This window comes from Tenrec ecaudatus, chromosome 17, assembly GCF_050624435.1.
Source record: "Tenrec ecaudatus isolate mTenEca1 chromosome 17, mTenEca1.hap1, whole genome shotgun sequence".
In the NCBI taxonomy this organism is placed as follows: domain Eukaryota; kingdom Metazoa; phylum Chordata; class Mammalia; order Afrosoricida; family Tenrecidae; genus Tenrec; species Tenrec ecaudatus.
The window spans coordinates 56600370-56621359 of NC_134546.1; the positions used below are offsets into that span (position 1 = coordinate 56600370).

The 20990-nt window shown below is 54.5% G+C and overlaps 1 protein-coding gene across 4 annotated transcripts in view; it reads right to left on the reverse strand.

Moving 5' to 3' along the window:
- Positions 1 to 9307: 9307 nt before the first annotated feature.
- Positions 9308 to 20990, reverse strand: part of NEO1 (neogenin 1) — a 201943-nt gene continuing 190260 nt past the window's right edge. For 2 of the 4 annotated variants that reach the window (XM_075535788.1, XM_075535789.1), the window contains exons 23-28: positions 20558 to 20796; positions 19913 to 20005; positions 16874 to 17032; positions 12152 to 12415; positions 10545 to 10681; positions 9308 to 10051 (exon numbers count right to left, since the gene is read on the reverse strand). In XM_075535788.1, coding sequence (XP_075391903.1) covers positions 9968 to 10051; positions 10545 to 10681; positions 12152 to 12415; positions 16874 to 17032; positions 19913 to 20005; positions 20558 to 20796 — 976 coding nt within the window. In that variant the 3' untranslated portion in view covers positions 9308 to 9967. The remainder of the gene's footprint in view (positions 10052 to 10544; positions 10682 to 12151; positions 12416 to 16873; positions 17033 to 19912; positions 20006 to 20557; positions 20797 to 20990) is intronic. The other 2 variants (XM_075535791.1, XM_075535790.1) reach the window with 1 other exon arrangement.

A 20990-nucleotide genomic window follows, 5' to 3' on the forward strand; every position in this document is an offset into this window, starting at 1 on the left:
AATTCAATCGTCATTCCTGGTTATGATTAGTCGCCTAACAATCATCTTTTTAGCATGCTATTTGCTTAAAATGCTGGTGGGGAGAGCTCCCATTTGAGCTGCTGGTCTTCCATGGAACCCATCAATCCCAAGCTCGCTGAAGCCAAGCTGTTTGCTGAGACCCGAAAATGCTGGATTGTGTGAGAACTCCGCTGCACTAGCTATCGCCCATCAATGGCGATTCTCCAATCTTCTCCCACCAGCTTCTGGGCTGCCCACCAGTCACAGGTGCTCTGTTCATTGAGGCGGACACTCTTCTCTCGACTGACTGACTCATCTTTGAGATCTTCCCACCCTTTCTTGGAATGCCCGATCCATCTAAAACAGTTCTCTTGGGTGGGGCAGCATTCCCCTCTACTTTTGCAAAGCTTCAATGATTTGGGAAGGCGTCTCCTTGCGTTTTGTTTAAAATTTGGTATTGGCCCTGACCTAAAAGAGTGTCTTCCCTCCATGGCATAAAAAGTGTTCTATACTGTTGTTGAAAGCACCCCAATGGGACTAAGACAAGGGCATCCCTGAGTTTGTATGTGTGTGTGTATGTATATATATGAACATTTTATTATTTCTTGTGCGCATTATTCTTAGGTTCTCATTTACCCCAACCTGCCTGGGCATGCCCCTAGGTAATTATGAATCCAGTTACTGTCTCTATAAATTTCCTTTCCTAGCTTGGTGGCGGAGCGGTTATGCACAGGGCTGTGATCACATGTTTGGCTGTTTTAAACCAGCAGCCGCTCTGAGGAAGAAGACGGAGCTACCTATTTCTGTACACGGTCTCAGAAACCCCCAGGAGCGGTTCAACCTTGTCCTACAGGCTCGCTATGAGTCGGCATCGACTCTATGGGTCAGTTTAGTTTGGAATTTTATATATAGAAAATCATAGAAGACAAAAACAAAACACACACACACACACACACTCCAACATCGAAGACAAAACAGAGAAAAACCGCAATTAAAAAGCAGAAAATGTTTAAAATGAAACAACTTTAAAATGGGCCAAAGGGATTACATGGTAAGGCGTTCCATTTTTAACCTGACTGCATCTGTCATATCCGACTTCACAATGCGGTCTTATGGTAAAGTTATCCACATCCTTGAGCCGTGTTTGGAAGGGGTCCACGAGTCTCAGCTCAGGCATGGACTCTGCAAAAGGCTTGGGGCTTTCACGATGCTCCATAGCCTTCTGCAAATCAGGGTTCAGAGTTTCAGCTCTGAGACATTTCCCTCCTCTGCATTTGTATTTTACTATTTCCAATCCTTGGCTCACACAGGCTGGCGTGCTCCTTCCACGCAGCCTTAGTTGATGCCTCACTTCGATGGCTGCTTGTGTTAAGACCCTAGATACGATTCTAATAGTTGGGTTGCAGGGGCACAGCATTATTTAATATGGCTCTTCTAGTCAAAACCTCTCACTCCCATCAAACGGCCTCCCCCTGAATCATCTGCTAAGAAGGTGGGGGGAGATATTGATCAGGTCCACGAGTAATTACAAATGGGATTCTTTGGAGCACCATCCTGCTGAGAAGCAGGTGGAGGGATCTCATTACCAGCAAGAGTCGGGAGTGGAGCGTGTCCTCCGACACCGGCGATCCCTGTGCAGCAAGCCTCCTGGATTCAGAAGACAATCAGACTCAGGAGACGCAGCAGCAGAACCAGGAGCCAGAGCATGGGACAGAATGGTGGACTTCCCAGCCCAACCCAGAGAGCAAGTCAAGCTGAGGGCTTTGGTGTAGCAGGTTGGCTTGTGGTCTGGGGTCCCTCTGGGCACTTAATTCAGGAAGTAGGCCTTGCTTTCCATGGAAGCAGAGCTGAGTGTAGTTTGTGCGAGGTTTATTGAAATAGGCGCCTCAGGGCACTTGATTTAGGGCGCTAGGTTTGTTGACCCAGGAGCTTGAGCTGAATGCCTTCGGGCACTTACTAGCCTTGTAACATGCTCTGATCAGTAATTCAACCCCGAGCAGTTCTGGTAGTATATAGCTTGTTAATCTCCCTAATAAATCCTTTAATCATAAATTTTGTCTGTAAATTCTGTGTAGCCGTTGCAATGGGTCTCAGAACCCAGGGAGATACAATAGAGAACACCAATTAAAATGGTACCCAGGCACCGTCTGGTTTCTTCAACGCACTTTTTGATAGCACTTCTACCTTTAGTGATCTCTTCACAAGGGTGGTTACGGAGTAGGGCCACGAGACTGTACATCTTTATGGGAGTAGTAAGCTTCATTTTTCTCTTGACGAGAGGCTGGTGGTTTTGAACTGCTGACCTTGGGGTTAGCTGCCCAATATGTAGCCACTGGGCCACCAGGCTTTGAAGTCTTTTGAAGACCGACTCTGTTGCTTGCTTTGGCAAACATGTTTTGGAGGCGGGTCTCCTTGGATTTTGCCCGTTTTAATTGTGTGTTCCTGTTTGGAATTCCGAAGGATCTGGGTTCAGGCGAGAGGGCCTAGACCTGGCTTTCCTTAATGACCAGTGTACTGTCAAGATGGGCTCGCTTTAATAAAAGGCCTAGGTCGAGAACACCCATGATCGAAGTGCCGTTCCTGAATGCAGCCTGTGGTTTACAGTGACGAAGGGAGACGCTGACCATGGCTTCTTTTTCAAACCTGGCAGCACCCACCGGCCTTACTCCTGGCTCCCTTTCTCCACCACCCCTTGGTGGGAGTTCCCCTCGGGGTGCTGGCTTTGGGCGGGAGTAGGTCTGGCTGCCCTAAGTCCTGGTGGGCCAGGCTACGCCTTCTCTTCCTCTGCTATTGCAGTCTGTAGTACCAGCCTCTCCCTCCAGGAAACTTTCCCCCTCCAAGTGGTTTTCCATCTGCATTTAGTGGCTTGGTCTTTTGTTAGCAAAGCATTACCCAGGCCTTCTGCTGTGCTCGTCCAGCATCGGAACTTCAGCTGCTTTTCAGGACGCCTGTCAGGTCCCAACGTGGCTGGAAGAAACGCCGTCGCCTGCCTTTGGTGAGTCTTCCAGCACTTTCCCAGCGTTCACTGCCTTTTGACACTTACCTTGCTGGCTTAGCTTGTAGGTTCACCTCCTGGCTTGTGACCAGGTCACTGCTCAGGCCTCTTAGCCCTTCTCTTGCTGGGTGGTCATTTGTGTTTCTCTTTCTCTAAACCAGTGTTTCCCAAAGTGGGTGATACTCCCCCTGGAGGGTGCTGGAAAAACTCAGGGGGGGGGTTTCAAAAGCAGATACCTACACTTTATTCCTGCATCGTGACCTACAGTGCGAGAGTTTGCAATGAATGGCCAGGGGGGCGCTGAGTAAATGTGATTTTCCCTGAAAAGGAGGCCGTAACCTGGGAGGAGGAGCATGGACCTATGTGACAGAGAACCTGTCAACTGCAGACAGAGATGGTGCCTGTCTGCACCCTTGGTGTCTGGCATACAGCAGACTCTTGGGGATAGCTGTGTAACCAGTGAGTGGTGCATGCTCTCTCGAGTGAAGAAGACCCCAATACTCCTCTCACACCACCTGCCCTCAGTGAGCTTTCGTCAGCTCCAGCCAGCCGCTCCCTTCCTGTGGCCTGGTCTAGAATGCTCACCAGTGAATTCCCCTGCCGTCTACTGGACAGCTCGGCCTGTCCTCTGCCTTCACCAAATACTTCCCAGGTCTCCCCCCCCCCCACCCTCCCCACCCTCTGAGAAAGCTGTCCAGAATTCTCAGTAAGACCTTGGTGCTGAGTTTCTGGGAGAAGCCCACCCTCATCAGCCCCAGATGGGGTTAAACACTGCCCAGGCAGCTATGGAAGGTCAGCCAGCTCGGATCCCGGCACCCTTTGAGGGCTCTGCACCAGCCCCAGGCCTGCACTGAGATGACAGACTGAGGGCCCCACTCAGATGCTCTCGCATTGAGATTTCCTCATGGCCAAGGGGAAGGCTCAGCCCCTCTTGCTCTGCAGCAGCCTTGGCCGCCCCCAGCACATCTAGACTCAGTGCATCTGTAGCGCCTCTGTGGGACCTTCAAGTACAGGCTCCCAGAAAGCTCCAGGGCTTTAAGGGCCCCAGCACTGTGCCATGGGGTCTGTCCATGAGCACCGACAGTGTGCAGGGCCCGGAGCAGCAGTCTACAAAGACAAGGCCGGCTGCTTCCCTGAGGAGTTCCCAGTGCGCTGGAAGCGACAGGAGAGGAATGAGAACCAAGGCTGGGCATTTGCCAGGCACAGAAAGCTCACAGTGAGCAAACTCACAGACACAGGAGTTGAGAAAGAGCCCCCTTGGCTTCATCTACTGCAGTGGTTCTCAACCTTCCCCAGGCCGTGACCCTTTAATACAGTTCCTCATGTGGTGGTGACCCCCCTATGTGGATAGAGGAGCGGGGGTCTTGGTTCCTAAGAACATCGGAAATATGGTCCTAGGTGACCCGTGAAGGGTCATGACCCCCAGATTGAGACCCGCTGGCCTACTGCTATAGGGTCCACCCCCACTCCGTGACCCACAGGGTAGAGCAAAATGACTCCTCAGGGTTCCCACAAGTCTCATCTGGACCAGAGCAGGCAGCCTCATCTTTCTCTAAGGTAGCTGCTGGTGGATTTGAACCCCAACCCAGCCCTTCCAAGAATCCACCATGGCTTATTCTAACAAGGCAAAAAATCCTTTATTGGTAGGGCCAACTGGGTAAGCGCCAGAGTTCAAAACACTGGCCAGCATCAAGATGATTCAGGTCATAGTGACCCTGTGACAGAAAGGAGCTTCTCCCGAAGGAGCCGGTGACAGTGCAATGGGGTGTGCACTGGGCTGTGAACTTTAAAGTCAGTGGGTCAACCCATCAGCTGCTCCAGGGGAGAAAGATGAGGTTCTCTGCTCAAGGACAAGGATTTATAGTCTTGGAAATTAATTGGGGGAGTTTTCCAGACAAAGGGGAGCCACACAGGGGAGATCTGGGCAGGAGAACCAGCAGGATTTCCTGAGGTGTGGCGCTGAGGAAATTCTCCTTTGCAAGGCCAGGCTCGCCACAGGCAGATGCAGTGACGTGGGACAGGAACCTAGCACACCTCTGAGGAAGTGGTCCGAGCTTGACCACAGATCGAGAGATGGAGAGGGTGGAAATGCAAACTGACTGCAACCCAGACACCAGCTGGGGTCAGCCTGACCCTTCATGCAGGGAGAAGGCTGACTGAACACTTGACCCGCGAGAGGTCTGGAGGCCCTATCCCGTCCTCCCTAGTTTTCTGTGGATTCTCAGGTAGAAATTCTGGTGACTTGGCTCTGAGTTCCGGCATCCAGTGACCTAATTCCAACTGGGGGTCAAGGGCTGCCTGTCCACGTTGACTGAAGTGCCCCCTTCTTTGCTGTGGGTAGGGAGCAGGATCTAGCCGGGAGCTCAAGGGGAGCCTTGTGCAGGTGGCAGGCACTAGACCAGGCTGATGGGGAGCCCTGGCGGTCAGTGCTTATGTATCAGGTTGCCAACTGCAAGGTCAGGAGTTGGAGACCAGCACTGCTCTGTGGGACGAAGAAGGGGCTTTCTATTCCCGTAAGGTTAGTGTTGGAAACCCAGTTCCACCCTATCCTACAGGGTGGTCAGCATCGATGCACTGGCAGTTGAGTGAGGTGTTCTGGTCTTAGACGCAAGTTAAGGAGCCCTGGTGGTGCTGTGGGTTGAGCACCGAGCTGCGAACTGAAAGATCGAGTTTGAATCTGGCTGGAGAGAAAAATGAGGCTCTCAGCGCCCAGTAAAGATTTACCACTTAGAAATCCCAGTTCTACTCTATGCTGTACTGTGGCTGAGTCAGGGTGACTCAGTGGTTTGGGAGCTGAAGGAAGGGGCTGTCTCACAGAAGTGCAAGCACAAACAGCAAGCCATCCGCATCACCTGCTCGGTATTTCTAAGAAGGCCCTTTGCCACTCAGGTCCAACCCTTTCCTCCCGGGGCATCTCCCTACACATCCCCCTTGACCTTGGATTGGTTGTACCTGCCCTCAGTGCCCCCCATTATTTTAGGGCGTTCCAAGCTCGTCTTCTGGTGGCGCAGCTCCCTCTCGCTCCTACTCAGCTCGTCTCTGGGGCCCAGCTTTTCATTCCCCAAACCTACCCCAAAAGGGCACCTCAAGATAAATGCCATCCACGCTTGGAGGGAAACTGTCTTTTTAAAAAGAATCTTCTCCAACATTCCATACAGCCTCACCCCAAAAAAGGTGAGCTCCTCATTCTTTCCCTTCAACTACTGCTGCACATCCCCCCCCTTCACATGAGGTGCAGCCCAGACATCTGCTGCCGGGACCCCCTTGGGTGGCTAGGGGTGGTCTCTCTGGGGACCTTGCTTCTCCATCTCTACCAGTTTGGTGGCGGAATCCTGCTCTCCTCTCTCAGTGCCCAAGACTCGAGTTAGAGGGATAGCAAGGGCCCCTGGGCCGTGGGGCAGCAGCTGTCGCCATGCTCTCAGGCTTCCTGATGCAGGAAGGGAGGGGCCGAGCCTGGGTGGGCACAGTGGACTAGGAGAAGAGGGGATTTCTTCTCTGTGTACGCTTTATTCCGAGTGTCTTTCCTAGAGCCAATGCGGAGGACTCCTGGTTCCGATCCCAGCACCCAGTTGGCCACTGGTGGCAGCACTATCCTTTCGTGCCCCTTTGCCAGGCAGAGAGTGTTGGTTACCCATCAGGTGTGCCCCGGGGCCACTGGTTGCCGAGAAAGGGTCCTGGCACCAGTAACACTAGGACCAGTGAAAAACCAGGTGGGTGTAACCTGGCTGCTCCAGGTCCTAACTCCTCACGATTGCTGTGCCCCTTCCCCGCCCCCCATCACAGGGACAATCACCTGCTACAGTCCCTGGCACTAGGCACTCAGAAGACATGCGGTGCCCCACTGAGCCCACGGCCTGGCGGAAAGAGAGTCAGATGTGCCAAGAGCTCCCTCTAGGGATGCCGAGGGGAGGGCACCGGCGGGGTTCTGGCTGTCGGAATGTGAGTAACTGCTGAAGGGGAGGGTGTATTGAGACACAGTTTTGAGGGCAGGGGAGAGGGCGACGGTGGTCCCGGGCAGAAGGAACAGCATGTGCTGAGCCCGAGTGTCTCGAAGGTGGTCTTACTCATCTGGGTGCTTGGGGGCATGAGGCACCTAGGGTCCCTTCCGACCTCAGAGGCTAGGGTTTGTCTGCCTGGCAGGGTTTGAGCACTGGGGGCTAGAACTTCACCGGGGCCAGAGAGGTACATGACAGGGGATGTCATTTGGGGTGGAGGGAGCAGTTAGCAAGGACCCTGCTGTCACGGAGGGCAGGGCCCATGCTGTCCCTCATCGCTGTTCGCTGATCTTAAGCCTCATTAACCGCAGGACCAGCGTGTAGGGTGGAGGCAGCCAGGTCAGAGAAAGCAGCCTGAGAACAGTGCTTTCTTTCAGCAGACAGCATTTCCTGCAAGGGGGGTGGGGTGGGGGTGTGTGTGTTCGTTTGGGGAGAGCCAGGCCCTGAAGTGGGTGCTGCCTTCACACCTGCCGGGCAGCTGCCCCTTTCTGTTGGGCTCCCATGGCTCTCCACAGTCAGGTTGGTCACCACAGGGCAGTGACAGGGGGCTGGGGGCAGAGACAGCGATGGGGTCTGCCTTTGGAGCTCTGGGCAGCCCCTTTGATCTCCTGGCTTTATAGTTCCCGGGGGCAGGGGATTGGGGCCCTGAGTCCTCTTGAGGAAAAATAAAAAAACAAACAGGGAAAAAAATGCTTCCACCAGACCAGAATTTGTTTGGATTAAAAAATTGTATTGGATTTCCAATACTAAATAAAAACATGAAATCGGTTTTAAAAAGCCATAGAGTTTACAGCATCAACTACAGAAAAGCCCACACAAGTGTGTACAGAGACCCGCCCCCAGCAGCCCCCAGGCCCCCCCAGCAGGCAGCAAGGCTCCAAGCCTTCCGGGAGGACGCTGTGGCGGCGCCCCACCAGGACGAGACGGCACACACGATGGGTTAGTTTCAGAAGTCACAGGAACATGTTAAGAAAATGTATTAAATCGTGAAAAGGTGCAATACAGAATAGCTTTCCTTTGTCTCAATTAAAAAAATCCCCCACTTTGAACACGTGTTTTATTTAAAAAATAGGCCCCCACCCTTCCCCACCCTCCCCCAATTCTGTGGCAGTCTAGGTACCAAGGCCCTGAGGGAACAGAAATGTTAAGGTTCGCGAGAGGGAGTGCCCAAAATACTGAGCATGTTTCTTTGGGCAAAAGGTAAGACCGCTTCCAGAGAATTGAGCCCCGCTGGCGTCTGGAGATCCCCAGGTGCCTTTCTGGACCAGTTCGAGTGTGCGGCTTTCCAGAACCTCCCGTGGCCAGTGAGCACGGCGGCAGGAGTTCCAGCACCACTGTTCACTGGTCCCGAAGGATAAACAGGAAGAGCTCATCTTGGAGCAAACCAGCGCGTTCTAAAACTGGCACAGGGAGCTGCCCGTGGGCAGAGGCCAGTGGCGCGTGGGCGGCGAGGCCTGCGTGGGAAGGGGCGCCCCACTGGTGGACTTAGCTGCCGGCTGAGTTAGTCAGCACCCTCCCTTCCGCCCCGAGGGCCCCTCTACTCTCTCCTGGGGATCTGTTGGGAAGCAAGGGCACGATGCCTCAGGGTCAGTCCTGAACTTCATAGTCTATCTTTAAACAAAGCACACAAGCACAGACCACCGACCACCTCCGTTCCTCTCTTGTAAGAACAGGCTAATGATCTGCAGCGAAGCCCCGCGGGGAGGGCCCTGGAGAGAAGGCTGCTGTGCAGGGCTGCTGGCCACCCTGTAGGGCAGCTCAGCTGGGTGGTGGGAAGGCCCTGGGAGAGACACGGGGCTGTGCTGGTGCGACAGCCCCTGGCCCGCCTCATCATGGCTCTGAGCTTGCAGCGGAGAGCGGGCTGCCAAGGGGCAGAAAGTGGAGAAACAAGGACACTCGTGTGGACTCCACAGAGGGCAGGGGCGAGCCCAGAGAGGGGAAGGGTCTTGCTCCACCCACCGCACTCCTGTGTACAGCTGTAGCACCCAGGGTAGGGACAGCCTCCTGGTTTCAGGGTACAGCCCTGAACCCCCCTATTGCACAGGACTTTAAAAGCAGCGCCAAGGGAGACTTGGTGGGGAGGGGGGAGAGGCAATGAAGGGACAACATGCCAGGAAAGGACAATAAAGAAGATGCTTCCATTCTCTGCAGGCTTTGGGCAAAAAGCACAACGTGACCCAAACATCCCCAGAACCTCGGCAGCCCGGCTCCCCACCCCCCACCCGCCCCCACCCCAATACTGAAACTTCACAGAAAGCAACAAGCCAGTCCTTCCAATGTTACAGTTCACCCCAATAGATCTGTAATCTCACAGTGATGAGAGGAGAAAAGTCAGGCCTTTAATAATTATAATAAAAAAATAATAAAAAAGCTTACAAACAGCAACGCAACAGTTTCCTCCCCCTTAAGTGATGGGTTAACAGCTGGCAGAGGATGCGACGACTCAGAATTAAAAATCAAAACAAAAACACAAAGCCAACCCTGGAACAGCTCACACCGTCGGCTACGACTTTTCCATACCAACCGCACCAAGCAGTCCCCGCCAGCCGCTGGGGCGAACTCCGCCGACGGACAGACGGACGATGGTGGCCTTGGCTCCCGACAGTGTCTCTCTGTCTTACATGTAAAATACAACGGGACACCAAGTTGTACATCAGTGCCAATGTCGACATTCCATCTGACCACAGAGGGAAAGGCAGGCTCTGTGTCTGGCCTCTTCCCTGGACACGGAATTTTGGCCCAGTCCTGCGGGGTCTCAGCAGGCAAGGGGGAGCTGCCCCGGCTGGGCTCTTTGCAGGCTGGCCAGGAGAAGGCAGGGGCCAGGCCCGAGCCCGCCCGGCCACGGTGCGGTGTGGGTCTGCGCAAGCGCTCGGTTCTCAAGTGCCGTCCTCTCGGACTCTGTACAATTCCTTGCTTCTCAAGGCGAAGTCCCAAGACTTCTCCGCTCAGGCGCGGAGACAGGTCCTGGCGGCGGCCGTCACGCTGTTGTGATGGCGTTCAGGTCCTTCATTAGTCCTTCCAGGTGGGCCATCTCTTTGGTCAGCTCATCTGGTTCATAGCTCTGTGGAAGAGGGCGCCCCGTCACTGCACCACACCAGGGGCCACCCGGGAGCGAGTGGTCAAAGCGTCAACAGGACCCAGACTGTACCCACGGTCGCTAAACCCCCCAGGGAGCAATGGCCGTTTCTTTTCACGGCCCAAAGCCTTTCCCCCAGCGTCAAAGCCGCCGGCAGCCTTGCCCCTGCCCCCTCACCACTGTTGGGGTACCTGCGTCCCAGGGCCCTGACTCCCCTCTCTGAGCCCTGTGCATTCAGAGTGAGTGAGAGCCCGCGAATGCTTCTGAATTGGGAGCATCCCCACTCCAGCAACTTCCCTCGCAGCCGAGGTCATGAAGCGGGCTGAGGCTGATAGGACCCAGCGCTGGCTCAGAGCGGCAGGAGCTGGGCACTGGACACTGGCCGCGTTGGGGTGGCACACGAGCCCCATGCCGGCAGAGGAGGGCGCTCTACCCACGCAGGCTGGGGGCGGCACGCCGGGCACCGCGGGGGACTCACACTCTCGGAGTCTTCCAGCATCCTCGTGGTCTCCTGCACGTCAGGGGCACTGGGGACCACCACGGGCATAGGAGGCCGGCTCCGGCCCAGAGTCCCGATGGAGGCCGTCTTCACCGCGTGCAGGTGATGGTTCAGAGCTGCGGGGGAGGGGGAGAGGCGCGTCAGGGGGCGGGCGTCCAGCCCCAGATGTGGAGCAGGCACAGACGTGGCACGAGAAGCCCAGTGCCCTGCTTCAGGGTTCTTAAAGAGCCCTTCCTGGCTCTTTCCTGCTGCTCCGGGCCAGCCCCTGCCCTCTGCCGCGGAGCGAGGAGCCCGCCTGGCCCACCCTGGGCAGTGCTGTCCATCACAGAGAGGCACTCCAGGGCTACCCCACAGAAGGACTGACTGACAGACGCCGGCTCCTGGGGCTCTGGCATCCGGTAGACATTTTCTAGAGGGCGTGTGAAGCAGATCTGCCACCGCAGAGGGCAGCATTTACTGCCGCGGACGGTGGTTCTGCGAGACACTAGAGAAACTAGACTTCCGAAGGCCCTGTGCCTGTCACCAGGAACTTGAACGCTCGACTTCTTCGGTGACGTGCACGGACGCGTTTTCAAGATGCAGTCTGATGAGACGTGCCAGTATTTGACTGACCTAACCAGTATTCCCCACCTGCACCACAGGTGCTGTTATAAGAGCACGTGTCCCAGGTGCAGGGCAGAAGAATGGACGGAGCAGGAAGAGCTTAGCGGTAGGCTTCAGCTTCCACAGTGCGACCAGCCTGCAGAGTAGCCGCCACCTGGTGAGTTTTGCTGGGTCTCCGACAAGACCAGCCACAGCACCCACACCTCTCTAGGCTTCCGTTTGGAAAAATGGGACACAGGAAAACCCTGTGAGGTGGACACCCGTCAAAGGAGGTGTTAGCACACAGCTCTTTCCCACTGAGCAGATCACCCCCTCCAGGGGACAGCGTGCGAGGCCCGGAAACCACTGCGTCCTGCCCGGTTCCGGCTCTCACTGTTACTTCATGTGGATGTGTAACATTTTTTAACATGTGTAATATTTTTAAACGAATAAAGTGTTCTTTGGAAGTTTGTTTTCATTTCTAATGCAGAAATGCTGGTGGAAAGAAGCCGGGAAAGGATAGCTCTCTTGTGCCGGCAGTTTTTAAGGGCGCAAATGGGCCCCTGGGGAAGCATCACCTCGTCTGTAGTAAGTCGCAGGTCACAGGGTGAAGGAATTAGGGGGTCAGCATGCCTTGGCAGTGAGACTGGCATGAATTTGGGCAAGTACCACCCTCTGCAGGGCTCCATGTCACTATGCCACAGTCGCTCCATCCTCCGGGGCCGTCTTTAGGCCTCCCCTTGCCCTTTCTAGCAGTCTCATGAGTGAGGGGACCCCGGACCCCGGGAGGCTGGACAAACTCAGTCTCTTCTTGCCCACGGCCCTGTTGGTTTGTGGGCACAGTACACAGTTCAGGAGGCTGAAGCAATCCCAAAGGAGGGGCATGCCCATACAGCTGCTCTGAACTGTTGGGCCAGGCAAGCCCGGAGTTCACCCGCTGGGCATTTTTCAGAGGACGCTTCTGCCCTGTACTTGCGCCAAAGGGTCCCTACGGGTGGCCTTACCTTGCTGGGACAGCAACGGTGTGCTTGGTGAGGCAGGGTCGTAAGTGGGAGGCCCCGGGGGTGGGATTGCTGGTACCGCGAAGCTCTTCAGTGGATGGGAAGGGCGGACGTGGGCCGTAGGGAGACTCTGGCCTGAGTCTTCCTCTTGCGAGCCAGCCAGGTACGAGGAGCTGGTAGCACCTTCAGGGTCCTGATGCTCGGTACAGCATGTCTGAGACGAGGAGGCTGGCATGGTGTCAGTGCTGGGCGTATTGCGGATGGATTCTACAGCAGGAAAGGCAAAGCATTAGTGTTTCTTCAACTGTAAAGCGCAGGGTTCTTGCTAATTCTGTAGAGCAGCCCCCTCCGGCAGCTCTATCAGGGACCAGTGTGAGGCCCGACCTACACGCACACTGAGCATGGCTGTCAGGGCTACGAATGCCCCCATCTGAGGGCCCCACGCAACCTCCTCTGCCAGTGCGTTCGCCTCCACCACCAGGTGGTCCTAACCTCCCACGTTTGGTTGTCAGTATCCACCAGGGAGCCTAGGACACGGAGCCCTAGCCTCCTCCCACTATTCATTCAGAGGCAGTGACTACTGCACAGAGATGAACACCCCCCTTCACTGACGAGGAGTCTTAGGAGACTGGCACCTCCCCAGCACCTGACAAGTGCCAGCCATCCCCTGTGGCCTCGAGGCTACTGCAGGAAGGGCCAGGCCACAGGCTCTGTGCGTAAGACCTGGACCCCCACACAGTCCAGGCGTCTGCAAACAGCTCTAAGCTCCTGCCATCAGCAGGCCCTTGTGGCCCAGAGAAAGGAACGAGGGCAGAGCAGCCTGGAGCAGGGGAGACTCGGCCAGAACAGGATGGTCTCAGCACACGAGGGAGCAGGGGGTGGGGAGTGCACTGCCTTTGGAAACCGACAGCCCTGGACCCTATTCTTGGCATGCTTGCTGGGTGAATTTAGCAGCTGCTGAATGTCTCTGAGTCTTAGTTTCTTCGCCTGGAAAACAGGGAGAACAGCGCGTGACTCACTGGACCAGGAGCCAGAAAGCAAATGGAAAGTGCTGAGCCCACTCATAAACCACTGATAATGTTTCCTCTCTCTGTCAACTGCCAGAAGGCGTCCGCTAAGTCAGGCACCAGGCTTAGCGTTGCGGGTAATCCTCCAAAGGCAGTCAGTTACAACCACTGGGGCAGGGGTATCAGGTGCCCTAAGACTAGGCGATACTGCTCTTTTCGGCCCAACATTCGCCCCCAGCCCTACTCCCGGGGGAGGGGGGTGGCGGGGAGGGGCGCGGAAGCAGCACCAAGGCCTTGGAGACTACCATAGGAAGGCCTTTCTGACGGCCTGCACGGTGCAGACCCCAGCCCAGCCCTAAGGGTGAGGAGAAGCAGGGCAGTGGCTCAGGGCGATACTCGGTGACCGCAAGTCCTCCGACTCCCCGTCTTCAGCCTTAGAAAGATGCACTCTGTAGTCATGCCTAACTACGCTGGTGCAGAGACAATGTACGTTCTTGCCTGCGCCTCTGAGGGGCGCTTCTGCCAGGACTTTATTAGCAGAGCTGCTCGTGCAGATGATGGGCTCCCACCAACCTGGAGCGCTGCCTCCTCTGGGTCCCAGGGATGACTCACTTATAGCACATCCGCCTCAGATTCAGAGAGCCAGTCAGGCCCGGGGATAACCCTACTGGACCCGAGTCACCTCCCAGCCTCGAGGGGTGACCGAGGATAGCACCTCTTAGGCTCGCTTGAGGCACAGCTGGGACGCTGCTGGCCCCACATCTGTGATGGTCTTGGGCTAGGTGGGAGTGGGTTAGGGAGGGTACGTAGGGGGTGAAGGGAGAAAAGTGGTCTCAAGTCCAGTCACACCATGAGGAAGCCCCCTCGGGCTTCCTTACCTGCCTTGAAACTGTTATATTCACGCTCTGAGGACCAAAGTGGGGCTCAACTCAAAACTCACGGCCATCAAGGCAATGCTGACCCTACAGGACAGGGAAGAACTGCCCCGGTGGGATTCTGAGACTGTAACTCTTTACGGGAGTAGAAAGCTTTGTTTTTCTCCTGAGGAGCAACTAGGGGTTTTGAACTGCTGACCTTGAGGATCAAAGTCCAATGAGTAAGGACTATGCCACCAGGGCTCTTCAAGAAAAAACAAACAGGCTGACTAGGTGAATACAGTCCTGCCCAGGGCAGCTTGTGCAACAAGTGGCCATCAGTCAGACCAGACGGTGTTCCCTGTGCAGGATGCTCCCTGGAGTCAGACGTCAGCGGCCTGGGAGGGAAACTGTGATAGCTGAATCTCCAGTGTCTGTGAAGAGCCTACCTCCTGACCTACTTGCCTCCCAAAGTTATTTGAGCTGCACAAAGGCCGCACTGTCAAGTGCGTGCAGAGAGGAAAGCGCGCTCTCCCTGGGCCACACGGTGAATGCCCCGAAGGTGCTCTCCAGGCGCTAGACCTGCTCAGTGCTCAGTCCGAGCACACGGGGCCTGCAGCAACGCTCTTGGCCCTGGGCCACCAACTCCGCGGAAAATCCAGGAGTACCACCCTCGGATCATCTCTAGATGCTTGCTCTACGTTTCAGAGCCAATATGCCTTCAATCTATCACTTTAGTTTTGCTTCCTCTTGAACGTGACTGGATTATGGGTAACAGGGCAGCACCTCTCAGCCCATCCACAAGGGGTCTCGGCCCATCCACGAGGGGCCTCAGCCCAAAGTAGACCTTGCTGAGGAAGGCTGGGCAGGGGCTCCATGCCCCTCCCTCCTCCTAATCTCCTCTGACAGAAGCCTGCCATCCCCTAGAGCAGTGGTTCTCAACCTTTCTAATGCCTTGACCCTTTAATACAGTTCCTCATGTGGTGGTGACCCCAACCATAAGATTATTTTCGTTGCCACTTCATCACTGTCATTTTGAGACTGTTCTGAATTGTCATGTAAATATCTGATCTGCAGGATGTACTTTCATTGTTACAAACTGAACATAATTAAAGCATAGTGATGAATCACAAAAACAATATGTAATTATATATTGCGAACTATTTATTTCTAGTGACAAATAAATGAAATGTTGTCTTGAAGCATGGTGTAGCATGGGTAACAGTCTTCACTCCGGGTACTCGTATGCGGGCGGACCCGTCTGGAGACGGAAAGAGGAGCAGTGTCTCAGTTCCCAAGATCATGAGAAAGATGGGTTTTCCTATGGTCTTAGGCGACCTCTGTGAAAGGGTCGTTCGACCCCCAAAGGGGTCGAAACCCACAGGTTAAGAACCGTTGCCCTAAAGGCAGGCCCACATCGGAGTGGGTGGGATTCTTCTGCTTTAAAATCGGAGGACCAGAGTCTGGGCACAAAGTCTGCTTTCTGAGACCAGGTGTGGGGAGCTGCCCCCAGGTTCTCTGTTCTTTTGCGACAGTCTGCACACAGCTGCCTGCAATCTCTGTCGGTCCTGAGGGTGGTCTTGTCCTAAATGTGGGGTCCTCAACTCCCGGTCTGGAGGAAGGTGGCGGGAAGGTAAATTTCTAGCCACAATGGCTAACAGAGAGTTACCACACAGCCCTTAGAAACGTTCATCATCATCTGGGGTACACTGATTAGCCAAAACTTAAAGTGGGGAGGGGACTGTACATTCACTGGCAATCTAAACTTTTAGCATAGAGGACGGGGATCGTTTTCTACAGCAATTCACTTGCAACTCCCTCCCTTCCCAGCACCGGGGCAAGCGTTCTGGACTAGCCGCTGGCAGCGTTCAGAAACTCAGAGTGCGTGTCCATCCGCGGAGTTCCCAGCGTTACGCACTGGAACAGAGAGGAGGAGGGGCAGTCCTCCTTATTCACTCACTGCTCCTCCTACTACCACTCCTCCCTCGAAGAAAGCACTGCCGGCCGAAGTTTGCCACACGGCAGGCGAGCTCTTGTTTGGCAATGCCTGTCTCCAGCCCCCTGGGCTGCTACGCTCAACTCCTACGCATGCTTCCGGATGACCTGTGCCCCTGAGTCCTTCCTGATGGCAACACTCTCCACTAGACACCCGGACGCTTGCGATCTGCACAGACTGAACGTAGTGGCTGGAGTAGATGGCGCCCCCTCCCAGCGGCCTCACTGCCCCTCACAGGCTGTGCTCAGTTCCCTCCCAACAGGAGAAGTCATTTGCACCTGACTGACCTTCTTCCTGAGGAGCCCTGGTGGCGCAGTGGGTTGCGTGTCAAGCTGCTAACCGTCAGGTCAGTGGTTCAAAGCCACCAGCCAGTGTGCAGGAAAACAGGCGGGGCTTTCTACTCCGGGAAAGAGCTACTGTCTCAGGAACCCACAGGGCAGTTCTACTCTGTCCTAGGAGTTGGCGTCTACTCACATGTTTTTTTTTTTTTAACTGTTCTCCCACATGATGGTGCGACTGCACAGCTAATGAAATGTCCGGTATCTGAAGTCCACCCAGGATGAATCTTCCTCTCAGAGAGGAGGGTAAACACCATGCACTGGGTGAAGGGAGGCTGGGTTACGGTTGACTTCCAGCACAGGAGAAGGCAAAGTGAGCCAAGCGGTTTCTCCCTCAAGGAACCCCAGGCGGTGAGCACCTGACCTTACGCAGGAAAACCGAGCAGACTTTACAGAAGCAGGTCTGAGTCAGTAACAAGACAGTCGTGGCTAGGCAGCAACGTGGAGAGCAAATGCCAGATCCCTCTCCTAGCAGGGCGAGCCCGTCCCCGTCTCAGCTTTCCGCCTGGGCTCCGCCCCTCATCTCTCACCTGTGGAATGGGCCCTGTCTGAAAGGGACAAGGCTGTGCCAACGGGCCAGGGGCTGCCCGGGTGGTAGAGATGGCTGCGAGCTGGAGAAGCGAGGCTGCTGGAGTGGAAATGATGGTGAGGGTTATCGAGGGAATGGATGGGATGGGCACTAACCACAGCTGTGAATGAACACAAGACAGAGAAATGCTTAACATGCGGCTCAGATGCACACACATACACACACATCCGTTTGACAGCATTGCCACCCTCCCACCTCCCCAGCGGCCAACCCCTGCCTTGGCTTTTTGGTGGCAGCTAGCTCCCCAACCCCTGCCTTGGCTTTTTGGTGGCAGCTAGCTCCATCTGGACCATTCGCTGTGAAGTTTACAATTAAACAGCAACGAAAAATCAGCACCTCCATCTGCAAGGTGTACATCTGCATGTGCCTATTTATTTTTCTCGTCTATGGTGGGTGTGTGTCAAGTATCTGAGACATAGAAACTAAAATGTTAACAGCAATGATTTCGTGGGGAAGGGTGGTCAGGATTAAAAACTGTTTTTTCCTTTTGGCTGATCTACATGTATTAACCCTGCTATAATCAACATAGATCACGTTAGAAATGGTTATTTGAAACAGTCCCCAGATATTAATCCGTAAGCAAGCAGACGATGGCCTAAGTTTCCATCGCTGTAGTTTGACATGAGCAACGCACGCATCATGCAGAATGGCTTTCTGCAATCTCATCCCGCCCATGTGCTGTACTTGGATATGAGGGGCTTGCTTGTGGGGATAAAATCTGGCGTCTACTTTTTCCCTGTTCAAAGGAGCAAAGTTCTTTCTCTTTGGCGCATGTATCCAATTCCCCGGCTTTTTCTTAATTGCCAAACGAGGTGTGCACTAGGTGTTGGGGCTGAGTCAACTGAGTGGGTGTTTAAACTATTTTCATAACATAGCACGGATACAAATGGAGCTCCACACCACTCTTGTGTGCTGAGAGCACGGAGCATGGCCCACTGTGTACACAAGTTCCACCCCCCCAACAGCTTGGCCAGGAAGATCAAGGTCCCCTTTAATCAGGATTCAATATCTATCCTGGAAATGAAAAACCAAACCAAACCCAGAAAGCTACCTTTGGGGGACAAACCTCCCAGGCGCTCACTCCCTTGGGAGGAGTTGCAGACACAGAATACTGGATGGAGATGGCCAGTTCTAACCAGACCGACCCCCACCCCGGAGGTTGTCCTGTCTAGGAAGACACAGGCAATCTTTTTCCCCCTCTTGAAGGGAGGGTTTCAGAAATGCCATTGAACACAATTATCCCCGGGAACCTGTTACAATGTTCACTGTCACTCATTTCTCCATAGACCTTAGTGAGGCCACGCAATGTTCCTCTGGGCAAGAGGAAGCCTGGCTAATGAACTGGGAGCCTTTCCTCTCCACCTATCTTGGGCCCTGGCCATGTGTGAGCAAGCAGGAGGCACAGCCAACCTGGCCCAGGTGCTGAAGCACCCCTGCCCCAAGTCCTGAGAAACCAAAGGGGCGCTTCCTGTGCTGTGCTCCAAGTCCAGGAGGTTCAGGTGTCCCCTGGGCAAAGCACAGAACTGAGGGTTGCTGGACTGAACCCCAGCAAGCCTCCACACTGCCTAGCCCCTAGAGACGAGGGTGGGCAGATGGTGGTGGGTGAGCCGGTGCCTCCCAGGACCCAGAGCTCTGGGAGCCCATCTTACAGCTGCCGTGGGAAGGGGCATCTCACAAGCACAATAGCTGGAGTCTCCCACTTCATATTCTTGAACTAAGAAAGTCCACTCCTACCCAATTTGGGGGCACAAATTAAATAATATTGTAAATGCATCTGAAAGGAACACATCCAGGTATAGCCTAGTCAACATTTAGTTTGTAAAAGAAAGCCCGTTTGCATAAGGAACTCAAATCTTTTTATAAAAAAAGTCGGGCTACCACTGTGCTTGTAAGTCAAAAGCAAAAGGGAAAAATAAGTTTACTTTCTAAGGGGATTTCACCTTAATATCTGGCTGGCCCACCCAGGTGCCACTTTACAAAAAGGGGACCCCGCTTTCTCCCTGCCACACCCACTGTCTGTGCAGGTCCCAAGCACAGACGACTCGGTGCAGAAACGACCCGCTAACAAACAGGCCCCCGAGTCTTTACGTGCTGGTTTTCAGAACCTAGTGTGGCACATGCGTGTCCTGTGGGTGTGAATGAGCAGCAGAGTGCGGTGCAGATGCGTGCGTGCGTGCCTGGGAGGGGTGTTTCGTGTCTGCTGTCACTGCACTGGTGTGCGGCGTAGGGGGTCCTCGATGATTTAAATACCTGGGGTGGGAGCGCTGACAGAGTTTTGAAACGAGACGGCGACTAAGGAACCAAGAGAACATTCAGAAACTCATGATTCAGGGTCCACTGAGGTGTACTCTAGTGTGTGCTTGCTCTCAGGGTTTGGGTCCAGGCAGTTTCACGGTGCCAGGGTTGGCTGGCCTCAGCATTCAAGGCCTCACAGGCAAGAAGTTGCTTTGTCAGCCTGCTGGGAGAAGGCAAGTGGCTCCCGGGGTGGGCAGGGCTTCCATCCCAGTCTGGAGTTGGACAGGGCTGCTCTGCTGGAAGCCCCCTGGAGAAACCCTTTGTCTCGATTGTCACAGATAAGGGAAAGGAACCTGCATGTAAGGGATCCAAGAGCTGCCTCCCACTACGATGTCTGGCTGACCTTGAACCTAAACTTAATGCTGAGCATGTGTCAGCACGTCTTCGGAGGGCTTGGGACACCTGGCTGTCCTGAGGCTGAGCAAGAGGGAGGCCTCCCAGCTCTTCCCTATTCCAGGGAGACAGTCATTTCAGCTGACATTCAAATTAGGGATGTCAGTGTCAAGCATAAGACTCTTTTCAAAACATGGCAAATGCCGGCTGGCTGCTTCAAGTCCTCTGAGCTTTCGCAAATCTCCTTTGTGTTAGGATTAAGCACATTTGAAGAGACTGATCATAGCCACCCGCTGTCCTGCTCCCCCTCCACCATCCCCTCCCCGCCCCCAGCATGACTGGGTGAACTTACGCTGGGGCGGCTGGGAGTCAAAAGGCATCATCATTTTTGGTCTCATTCCCCGCCTTCCAGCCAGTGTAGACATGCTGTCCTCAGATTCATGGCCTAGACAGACATCAGAGATGGACATTACTTACAAGCCTGGGCCCTGGGCCCGAATTCTAGTAGGGGAACCCAGGACTCACCAACAGTGACACCGGGGAGAAGGCATTTCTGCCGGGAGTGACAGAGAGGAAATGATGACTGGAACATTATGAGTCCCTGCTGAGGCTCGATGCAGGGGACACACTTGCCTGCAAGCTGCATCAGGGCGTCTCTGAGTAAGACCATCAGGCCAAACGCATTTTGATCTACACAATGACAGCTGGATGCCATCTGAAGGGACGGAATGGAACACACAGCCGCGGGTGAGGCTGCTTCAAACGCTCAAGTATCAAGCTGGCGAAGCCTGATGGGAGACAGACTCCCCCATGATATGCTAGTGGGTTTTCCACCACACGGAACCCGACTCTTGTACCATGCCCATGCATCAAACTGAGCTCAGATAGGAGCCCCCACATGGAGGCCACTTCGGGAGATGGCATATGATTTAGGTGAAGCTAGTCTGCCAACGTTGGGGGGTGGGGGGAATCAAAGAAAACCCTGCCCTCAACACACCTCGGTATGAGTTCCGCCGCTGATGGATGTTGCTGTCCATGGAATTGTCCACTGGCGTGATGTCTTGGGAGTTGCGGGGGATGGGAGTATCGGTCATGATGGGGTTTGGGTCCGGGGACTTCTCGATGGGCTTCAGCTCCAGTCTCTCATGATGGATCCAGAGGTCGGGGGGCTTGACGTCTTTGGAGGTCCCTTTGAACTTGTGGGAGCCATTCATGGACTTGCAGGCAGCTCGCTTCCTGCGCATAAAAGGAAGAGGAGAGAGGTCTCTGTCTGCTTTCCCTGGAATTTACAGGCCTATTTGCCAAAGGGCTTAAATGATTAAACCCTTCCTGAGAGACATTTTGAGGAAAGGCAGAAGCTTGAAACAAAAACAAAATAGAGGAAGTTTACCCCTGGGAGCAGCGAAATATATTTCTCCATCCAAACTTTA